The 11,636-nt window shown below is 38.6% G+C and overlaps 1 protein-coding gene across 4 annotated transcripts in view; it reads left to right on the plus strand.

The window, feature by feature from the left end:
* RGS17 (regulator of G protein signaling 17) overlaps nt 1–9,068 on the plus strand; it is a 75,778-nt gene extending 66,710 nt beyond the window's left edge. For 2 of the 4 annotated variants that reach the window (XM_075748385.1, XM_075748384.1), the window contains exons 4-5: nt 1,744–1,978; nt 5,509–9,068. In XM_075748385.1, the coding sequence (XP_075604500.1) occupies nt 1,744–1,978; nt 5,509–5,697 (424 nt within the window). In that variant the 3' untranslated portion in view covers nt 5,698–9,068. The other 2 variants (XM_075748386.1, XM_075748387.1) reach the window with 2 other exon arrangements.
* Nucleotides 9,069–11,636: the final 2,568 nt, after the last annotated feature.

Below are 11,636 nucleotides of genomic sequence, written 5' to 3' on the forward strand. Positions count from 1 at the left end.
AAAATCTGTCCTGACAATGAAATGCCAACAGAGACATTCATAGGTGCAGTTTACTTACGGTTTCTTATTTGTGGAGGAAGGATGGTGGGGAGGAATGAGAGGTACATGCATGGTTCCATAGATCTATGTTCTCTATAAGGAGCCTCTGCTACCTGAGGGATCATTTTCTTCTCTTTGCCCAGACAAGAAGAAAAACTAACAGGCAAAATTGTACTTCACAGTCAGATCTTTAATGTGGCTACCTTTCGTAAAACAGCTTGGATTATGGTTTCACCTGAATTAACCAAGGAAACACATACCTTGAAAAAAGGCTAACACACACTGAAAGTCTGAGCTTCTATTTCTGTCTAAAGCTTGGGCACATATTTATTGTGCTGAGGAAAATGCTAAGCTATCAGTGGCCTTGAGTTCTTTAATTCCATGAAAAGTAACTTAACTCTAGAGGACATGATTGATGGTAAAAGCAACCCAAACAACTCATTATCTTCATTGCTACTCATGGTAATTTATGAGGGGACAATGTTGGAAATTTCTACAAAATCCTGTAGTGAAGAGAGCTTCCCAACAGACAACAAGGGAGCACAGGTTGCTTTGTCAGGTCCATCCACCTCAGCAGGTTCTTCTCACTCTGCTCAGAGAGAGGACTTTTCACCTTCAAATATGTACGTTTATACTTTTTGGTTCAGATTACAATTATTTTGCTGGATAGCTTAAATCTTAAACACTTTCTCATTTATTAAATATTTTGGACTGCCAGAAAGCTATCAGAGATAGCTTTCCGTCATCCAGTCTGCCTTGCATGCAGAGTAGGAGTTGATAAATGGACTTGAAGAGAAATCATACGGACAAATGTCACTTATTGTGCCACGATTACACAGGAGCTACTAACAACAGCTAGTAAACCTCTTGTGTTGGATCCTATCAGGAAGGGGAGAGTGAGCGTTCAGAATTAAGTTTGAAACCGTATTTAATTGCTAAGTAGCTTGGAGTATTACCTTCTCAAGTTAGTTTTCTGATCACTTATCCAGTGCATCCCCTGTTACAAGCCATGAATAGTTTCCTTGAGGAAATGGGAATAAGGACTTTTTCCCATTCCTTCTCTGTCCAGTTTTGCCAACAACATCCATCACATCTTGTGGCAATAGATCATCATTCAGGTCAATAGCACGGAACAGAGGGAAGCTTGGCAACCCTTAGGTACAAGCACAGAGAAATATGCTAATTTAAAAGCTCTCTGAATTACTATTTAGTTGGGCCTCATTAGTATGCTCTTGGCTGCCAAGAGCCTTTTGTTTTTCTTGTCCTTCGTGAACCAAATCATGTGGCAGCCAGTGATTGGCCAAACACCATCAGAAGCAGGCAGGGACATCAGGTGTCATCTAAACCCCTCAGGAAAGAGAGTTTACTGCCAGCTCCCTGAAATCACATCTCCTTTAACTGCAGAGGCAGGAATTCACCGCTGTTCTGGGATTGTGTCTTTGAGTCTGATGGGTAACAACACTAGCAGAAAACTTGTAGAAAGCCAAGTGAATGTCTTGTAACATTAAACACGTTTAGTGGGCTATTGAGATAATGAATGCACAAGTGAAGAGTGAACAAAATCCCCCGTCACGGCTGAAGCCTTGCTGCTTCCAGTTTTCACTCTGGACTAAAGTGCAGTTGAAAGGAGAATTTTTGGACAAATGTATGAAAACACTGTTACAAAAATAGAAGCGTATTTGTAATGATACTTTGTTTTTGCAGCCAAAACCCTACTGCAGATGAAATTTTGTCTTGGGCTCAAAATTTTGACAAGATGATGAAAACACCAGCTGGGAGGAACCTTTTCAGAGAGTTTCTTCGAACAGAGTATAGCGAGGAGAACCTGCTTTTCTGGCTTGCATGTGAAGATCTAAAGAAGGAACAGAACAAGAAAGTTATCGAAGAAAAAGCAAGACTTATATATGAAGATTACATTTCTATACTATCACCAAAAGAGGTAAAGCCGTAAATGTTACATTTGTGTTTTCAGTCATTCCAGAGCAGAAATGTTATACCCTGGATTGCCAGATGGGGGTCTGAAAGTCTGCCAGATCTGTCAGATGAAGTCCTAGTATGGACGTTTAATCAGGAAAGAAAGGGACGGAAATGATAGAGACACAGGTGCTGAGCCACTTAGCATCACTGCCCACACCACCTCAAAGCTCTTTATGAAAAGGGAATAGAAGAGAAACTCCAGAAGCAGAAGAGTGGGAAATGATTATGCTTCTTTAGTAATGCCACATGCCTGCCAGAGAGAGGAAGTAAGTAATGCAAATGGACTTCTGGAGAAAAGGCACCAAAATTAAGGAATTTAAATCAGAATCATTATAGATTTATCTGCTGCAACAGCTGGCTGGGAGAAAAATCCAAATTTGCACTGGTTATTCCTATGTGAGATCAACTAGTCCAGGAATAGAGATCACATATTTTCTCTAATGAAAGGTATGATAATATCTAGGAAATGATATAAAATTTTCTTCAATCTTCCAACTGAAATAGAAAAATTCTGCAATTATCTTCACCTGGAGTAAAGAAAAAGCATCCCTTATCAAACCATGCTTTGGAATAGAAAGATCTATAAAGGTATAACACTGTAGAAGAGTCTTTCTTAGACCACATCACCTACCTTTAGCTCCTTTGCCTTGTCTCTGTGCATTGCATCTGACTTTCTACTCAAGGGCTTTATGCTAATTTATGCTCACTGTGGACCCTGCTTGCTACAGTTTACTTCTGCACTGCTTTCAGTAATAATTTGCAACTTCATTCATATGAATGAAGCCAGCAGCAATTTATAGTTTCATTACCTTCTCTTCTGCCATAGTGTACGCTTTTGCTCTGGAGTGAGATTATTAGCTTGCCAGTACAGCAAGCTAATAATGTCTTATTTCTTATAGTACATATGTATCTCTAGTACACATGTATGTACTGATTGCTCCATTGTCTTTCAAAGCCAATATGCACCAGCAGTTAAAATTCAAACATTAATTAAGTGTTGTTGGACACAGGGTTTAACAAAACCGCTCGCAAACTTGATGCACTGGACATGTGCAGATGTCATCGACCCAGTTGCTCCTGCCCCTCCTGGAAACCTTGAGGCAAACAAGGACTGTCTGCAATGCTTTAGCACAGGAGCTGCAAAGTTCTTGTTCATCCCAGCATCCCATTCCAGATGTTACCTTTGGCATAGGAGCTGAAATATTTAGCATCACTTGTTCAGTGATGAAGTTATTGAGGCAGAAGGCTGTTGTGCTCTAAACAAATACCTTGAATACATCTGTTTAACAAGGAAATACCTTTACTACTTCCAACTAGTTTTGCCATCTGGTTTTGGTGAATCACAGAAAAACTACAATGTGAATTAATAGAGTCACAATTTTTTTTTTCATTCCATAACTGCCATTAACTTTTACTATATTCAGTGGCCGAACTGCCCCCCCCATCCTACCAAATTTGAGCTTTTTATCTCAGCCATTTTATTTGATAATGAAGAATCAATTAGCTAGCAGCATAAAGTGGTTTTGCTAAGATACATGCCTTTGCATATGCATGTGCATGTGCGTCAGGGGGAGAATTGCCTAAATCATTAGTGTGTCATTTCTGTGCTACAGAAATGCAATGGTCTAAGATTGGAATCTATTCAAACAAATTCCAAAGACACATGGCTGCAACACTGCTTCTCAAAACTCTCATAACACTGCACGCTGTGCAGCGTCTAAAAGCAGGTAGTCACTGGCCGAGCAGCCCCAGCGGTCTGTTCATCCTGCTGTGCAGTCCAATCTGCGTGCACAGCTACGGTAGATGGTGAATTCAATCAGGAAAACGCCTGGGTTGAAAAACAGCCCAGAAAAGAAATGGCACTTTCAGATGGATCGATTCCTTAACTCAGGTAGCTGGGGGGCTGCCCAGACAGCCCTGCCAGCACAAGGCAGGGGGAAGCGCCAGGGTGGGAAAGCGGGGAGGCTGTTGATGGCGGCTGGAGCAGCACCGCTGCCCATCCGGGTGCTGCGTAGCCATGAGCACTCAGATGGAGAGCGCTTTCTGCAGGCGTAAGGGGTGTTCTGCAGAGATACCTTACTTGAGTAATAGGTACGGTTTGCTAGCATGAACAGGCAACAGTTTGCCCACAGTTAGGCTGCATCACAGTTCTGCCTTGTGACTGATAACCAAGTAACAGCAAATCTTGGAGGAGAAAGAGCTTGCCTGCTGTGGCAGTAACTTACTCCAGTGTGCCAGTAAACCACATTTCTGTAGTTGGTACTGAAGATGTAATGAAAATATATATTTACTCCTCACTACCATACCATATCCTACCATGCCATACCACTGTATTTCAAAGACACCGTTGCACCACATATACAAATACACAAGCTCACACATCCACACATGTTCTGAGTTTTCATGTCAGTTAGCATCCTTCGCGCACCAAGCTATCTCTGTACGTGGAGCTTTCCAGGGTTGAACTCAATCCTTCAGACAATATGAATATCTGTTTATATGGTTGCAGAGTTGTGGGGTCAGACTGCAACCTGGTGTACATCACAGCAGCTTAACTGATCTGTACTCGGTATTTCTCTATTCAATGTTTTAGCCTTTTTCTTCTTTGCTGAGTAAACCCTTGCCGGCCCCAGTGGGCTTCCCTGCTGCTGCCATTTTGTTTAATCCAGAAGGCATTAATTTTACTCTTTTCAGAGCATTTTGTGGATAAGCTGTACATTCACTCAAACTTCTAAATGATATTCTAAAATCATCTGTGCATTCATCCCAAGCATAATATGCCCTTTTCTGCCTAGGCGCAGGAGTTCATTACAAATGGAAAGTAAATGAGAAGCTAAAATTGAAACTCGCTAACAACCTCAATATGGACATATGATATCCTGAAAATCACGAGCTGTTAAAGGGTCTTGAAAAGAAGAACAAATCTGAAATAGTTAATATTAACAGGGAGATTAACATGATAAAAATGACAAAAAACTCTAGGTATTTTGCCAGTAGCAAGTGTAGTTTCTGAAAAAAGTTGGGAAAAAATCTGTAGGGCAGCTAGATGAGAATGCTGAAGAGAAAGCTTCTAAAGATTTAACTACAAATGGTCAGAAAAAAACCACAAACATTTCAGCTCTCTGAACGAGAGTAATTTAACATTGATTTGAAAGAAATAATTTTAAATAAGTGAAAACTATTTTTTAAGGTAAAACAACATATTTTGGGAAATCCAGGTTACTGCAGAGCTTTATTTAGTTGCATTGTATTTATGCTGTTATACAGCTGCACTTAATCTTACAGATCATAAGATGGATGCCAAGACACAAAACTGAAATAGAGTTGATGGTCTCAATCTGTAATTGTGTGGTGGCTCTGAAAGAAGCACAGAGCATGCCTTGAACACACTGATAAACTCGGCATGTTCTGTGGAGCCCCGGAAAATAAAGATACACATAACAGCCTTTCCGATATTACTGTTTAATATTAGTCTGTTCTCATCTTCTTCAGGTTAGTCTTGATTCCCGGGTGAGAGAAGTGATCAACAGAAACTTGTTGGATCCCAGCCCTCACATGTATGAAGATGCCCAACTCCAGATATATACCCTAATGCACAGAGACTCTTTTCCAAGGTTTTTGAACTCTCAGATTTATAAGTCTCTCGTTGAAAGTATTACAGGCTCTACTTCTGAAACTTAGTTTTCATTTTCAAACAAAATACCTTGATTTTTTTTTTCGGTGGGTGGGATGGAAGAAAAGTAGTTTAATAACATCTGGAGCTGGGTTCCTGGAGAACTACAGTTTAGCACTACTCAGGCTACTGTGAAGAAAACAAATACATATTATGGTCTCTGTCTACATTTTTACCAAGATCCTCCTTGCTCGAGATGGCGTGGGAGGGGAACAATGGATTTGCCAAAATACATTTGTTTCACACTCCTTTCACCCTACTGCAGTCAAGATTGCAATGATGTATTTGTAGTTTTATGAACAGTCTCCTTGTGTATCCTCACACTGCATGTGCAAGGTAAAACTGCTTCACTTACCACTTAGTTGTTGCAATATTTAATCCAATAACATAAATTATATCTGTATTTAAAAACTTTTTTTGTGCAATACAGTCTTATGGTACATAGAAACAATTGCAGCAAACCAGAAAGAGGCTTGCATTTTTTAACATCACTAACTGAAAAAAGCCAATTTTTAAGGTGTAGCATTACTCAACATGCTCTACTGAGTACAATACACTGACTTTTTGAAGCCAATATTTCTGTACAGAAAAAAAGAGCTATTTATCACTGTTTATTTAAAATAAATCAAGCGGAGGATTTCTCTGGTTGTTCACTGCCAAAACTGTGGCATTTTCATTACAGAGTTTGCAATGTCAAAAAAAAAAAAAAAAAAAGAGAAGAAGAAAAAAAAGCACAAACCACTTAAAGGGATCCGTATCTGGGTGACACAATCTATGCGCTGATATTGTTTAATTGTTAAAATAACAAAGATTTTCAATGTACATTTCAGATGTCAGATACTGTAACTGATTTATTAAAGACTGGCTCTCCAGTTCTAACACTGTTGTATAATGTTATGTACTTCAGCAAAAAAAAAAAAAAAACCAAAAAACCCAAAAAAAACCAAAAAACCCCACAAAACAAAAAAAAACCACAAAAAGCTTGATAATTTAGTTTTTTGAATAAAGAAATTTAATAAAAGATTGCCTACATGTAGCATTTTAGAGCATTTTAGAACATTTTGATGAATCGCATCTGTCCTGTAAGATTTTTTTTTTTTGGAAAGCTAAATCCAGTAAAAAATGTTTTTAAACAAAGTAATGTATTATGAGGTGGCAGGTTAAAGAAGACTTATCTTAGCTTCTAGCCTCATTGATTTTGAGTAACTCCTTGAAAACGAGGGGTTTGGAAAGTAATATTAAACCGAACTTCAAGGGCTCCTAAACCTACAGTCCTTACCCAAGCAAAATGCCTACGGAAACGCACCGGGTGTCTTTCCTGGGTAAAGAATCCTGTACTGAGCCCTTCATCAGAGCTAAGGCAGCACGGTACTCCCATCACTTGGCTGCCGTGGTGTTTTTAATAGGTGTTTGCTTGGCCTTTTTATCAAAAAAAATGTCCAATTTTAGGATGCATTTTGATGTTTAAAGAGACAGTGACTCGGAACTTTAAAAAACCCATCTTCATACCGACCATATACGAGCAAAGTGAGTGTTAGCATCCCTCACAAACTGCGAAAGATGTACCAAGAAACAGCTTTGAATACTTGTTAAATATATATATGTATTTATGTGTATATATATATATTTAATACTGACAACTCTGGTCTTATACTAAGACTTAAGAGGCAAGGTTCTTCTCACTTAAGGTAGGACGAAACACGGCATAAGCCCGTTGCTTTTGATGGGACTGGAAGGTCTGGCAGTTGTGTCCTTGAGTGGAATCTAGCCCCGACACGCTTGGCTCCGAGCACCCAGTTACTCCGTGCAGGCAACCTCCGGTGCCGGCTCTCGCTGCAGCCACTGCTGCCGAGGCGGGTCTGTTGCTCGCTGGTAACTGGTAGGATGCAGGTCTTAGTTTATCTTCTGGGGCTTATTTTTTTTCCTTTGTTTTACTACCTCTCTTTTTTTTTTCTTTTTTTTTTTTTTTTTAATTTATTGAACATGCTTCAAATAGCAAGTCTGGGGAATTTTTTAATCATTCTTTTTACTTGAAATTTGTGTGCTTTTTTTGGATATATATACGAACAACTTAACAAACTGTTTCTTAAACTCATTTGGTTTTGTAATTTATATAGAATTCAGGAGATGATTAAAAGGGCTATTCTCTATTCCCTATGCAAATATTTTAACTGTTGTAGTGTTTGACAAAATGGGATCTAAAACAAAATCTGCAAAGTGGAAAAAAAATCTGTTTACAGTGGCGTTGCTGACTATCCTACCATATTCAGCACTTTTAAATATTGTTATTTATGAAAATGTAGTTTAAAAATGCAAGACAAAATATTTATAAATGTTTCTTTTAATAAATACCTGTTTTGTCTGAAAGTGCTATTGTGTTATGACAACTTTATTCATGTTGGTTAGCTACTTACCATTATGAATAAAATATTCAATTATTATACAGATAGAATAATAGCTATGATGTTTACAAATCCTGAGGGGGGAAAATTCAGTGAGAAAGGACTGCCTCCTTCTACTGTGAAATACTGTTAGAAAAAATGATTTTTTTCTGGCTTTTTTTCTTAATTGGAATTTAATTATGGTCCTACATATGTCTAGTATCATTTGATTACAGTTATATTTACTGTGGTACTAAACATATACAGCATCATATATGTATATATTTACATAGCGTAATTTCAAGTTTGTTGGTGTTTGAGGCACAATACAGTTAGTCCACACATCTAAACAACGTGTAAGAGACAAATCTGCATGCGTAAGTCTTTACAAATGTAGACTTGAATATTCTTAATGTTACTATTTGATGGTGACCTGCTAGTCATAAGCTATCTTTATAAGATATTTCACACAAGTAGAAGTTCTTGTCAACATAGACAAGTCATCCTTTCAAGGACAGTTTTAAAGCTAAATGTGTGGGCCCTAAAATATTATCTTGATTAGATAATAAGATTCCAAAATCTGTATTGGGAAACTGTTACATCATTTTGAAAAATATTACACCCATCTTCAGTGTAATACTGCAATGAAATCACGTTCAAAAGTTGTTGTCTTAAATCCTCTGTTTGGAGGGATTTAAAAATTGAGCATAACGTGAAGTTTCTTTCTTGGAGCAAATGCTCACATTAAAATGTTTAACATAAATTTTATCTATCAGTTTGGGTTTCCCAAATTTTTTTATGAAAAAATGGATATGGTCCAGATGGACAATAAGTTGTGCCGTAACATGATCTCATTGCCTATCATACAGTTCTTTGAACACAAACTGTAAAAGAGTCAAGCTATTAAACTGATTTATTGTGCATGCAGTGTACAAGACACTTTGAAAACCTGCCTAAATACACTTATCCTATAGCCTGGAATAAAATAAGTATGTATTTAACTTGTATTTCAATTTTTCATGAGAATGTATACAGCAAGTGCACTACAGAAAGTGAGTTATGTCTTTGTCACTTTTGCCCAGTGTTTAATCTTCTCTGTCATATAGAGCCTAACGCCAAATAGCCACACATAAGCAGAGCACTTGTGTACTCTCCTGACCTTTAGATTTCAAAGAAACTCAATATATATTGTATTATGCATGTGTTCAACTTGGTCAACTTTCACATAACCAAACTGAAAGTAGTTTGGGATCCCCAGGATAAAACAAAACCCGCAGATAGTACCAAGAGCATTTAAATTAGGCTGAAGGCACATATGGTATGAAGGAGACTAAAAGGAATGATGGAGAAAAGACAGGTCAGTGACGCAGGTGGCTGGGCTGCGTGTTAACCAGCTGAGTCCACGCAGCACGGTACCGGGGAAATGTGGCCACGGCGCTTCCAGCTCCACAGCCCGTCCACAACTCGCTTGAGCACCTGTGGAGTCCACATAATCCATTTGTGGGACAACAGAGAGTGGACACAAATTAGACTTAAGCTAGTAATAGCTGCTCTGTTTTAAATTAAAAGCACACTAAGGTGTCTGCTAGACTGTGGTCTTAGCCAAGCAAATAGAAGAGACCTACATCCTACCTTAAACAGCTGGGGTTTAAGCTGTCACCTGATGCCAAACTTGCTCCCCTAGGCAGCAAATTCGATCACGAAGAGCATCTGCCTGTGGAATCAGTATCTAAAAAAGGTGGGGAGCTTTCAGTGAGAGCAGCTTGCTGGACTGACCATACTGTGAGCTCACTCAGCAGCTGGCAGCTTTTGTATGCAGTAAGTGCTTGTGAAAGCCATTTAGCATAAGTATTCCACACACCAATTCAAAAGCTATCAAAGCTGATACAAGAAAGTCTCTTAACTTCAGCTACTCTCTACACCACAAGGATCAAAGCTTACCCCTCTACAAGGTCTGTGAGCTCACTCCTAGCAGCGTTAACCCAGCCAACAACAGTCCTTATCAAATCCTACAAAGCAAAAAATTAAGGTTGCACATAGACAGACAGCTGCAATATCTACTTCAATTTGAACCGTGTCTAACTACCAACTTCAAAATAGGGTTTTTCTCAGCCCATAATGCTGTTATTTTTTGAGAGACCCAAGAGCAGCACTGTAGCACTATCCTGCGTTAGTGACAAAGGCCTATAGCCTGAGTACGTTCGCAGTGACAAAACATCAGCCCCACTCACGTAGGTCTTTGAATAATTCTGCCAGCAGTGGAAGTGACGTTTGTGGGATGAAAGAACAAAGCAATAATGGTACCAAAATCAGCTGGAAAAATAACCTGACATAAACATTGTCTGCATATTGCTTTAACGTTATAACTTAACAGAGAAGTTATACTAAAAGCCAGGTTTTGCCCCATCCATAAATTCACTCTGTGGAAATCCATCCTTCAGATTTAAAACAGGGATATATAATTCAGGTAATTCAAAGGCTGACCATCATTCATCACACCGCCTTTTTATCTTCTCAAAAGCTTTACATTAAAGCCACCTTACTCTAAATTTCCTGAGTCCTGCATACTTCTTTCAGAAGCAGGGTTCACACAGCCATTAAGACTTTCATTGTTACAGAACACCAAAAATTTGGTCTATTAAATGCATAAATTTGATCATTTTTGGTTTACCCTTGTGAAAAAAGGCTTCAGGGACCATCCTGGGCAGGCAGCAGTAAGTGCAAGGGAAGCTTTTGTTGGGTGGGATTTCAGAAGCAATGGCCTGGGCTGTTTATCAGCGCCAGCCTAGCTGCACAGACTGTACATCCTCCACAAGGCTCTTTGAGTGTCACTTTACTCATAAATTATTGCTACAGTGTATTTTGCCAATAAACTTTATTTGCCAATAAACCTTATTCAAAGTGGTGCATTTACAATCATAGCAAAACGTTTTTATCAAACCATTCATTTAAACGTTTAATATTCTGAATAACAAATTCTCATGTTGTCCATGTTGCCTTCGGATTTCCACAATGGAACAAAACTTCCAAGTTTTCATTTCTGACTACCAAAACTACGTAGGTGTGCAAGCATTAGTCTTGCTTTGCATATTACATTCACAAAAATAACAATTTCTAAATGTATCATATGGAAGTTACTGTGATTCCACCAGTGTAATTTAGTTGTAAAGTACGATTACCTAGTTCTGTTAAGACATGAACAAGGACAGAAGAACAGCAAAGACCCGACTTTGACTCCTCCAATGATTGTAGTATAAAATACCGGCTAATAAAGTTTTATGGATAGTTGCACATTTTTTATAATAAAGTATATTCTTCAAACCGTTTTGAGTTTAGCCAAGGTCTCATTAATGACGTTATGTAAAACAAGGTCACTATGCCACCCTGTCTGGATACCAGAGGGGATTTGTCAGCATCATCCCACACCTTACATCACATCAACTAAGTGACTGCATCTTCACTGCCTTCCAGTTTAAAACTTTTGACGTAAGACACTGTACTCAGATCTGTATTTTGTGAACGGGTCGTCTCTCAGCCTCACCATTAATCTCTGACATAAAGGCTCT

The sequence above is a fragment of the Balearica regulorum genome, chromosome 3 (genome assembly GCF_011004875.1).
Source record: "Balearica regulorum gibbericeps isolate bBalReg1 chromosome 3, bBalReg1.pri, whole genome shotgun sequence".
NCBI lineage: Eukaryota > Metazoa > Chordata > Aves > Gruiformes > Gruidae > Balearica > Balearica regulorum.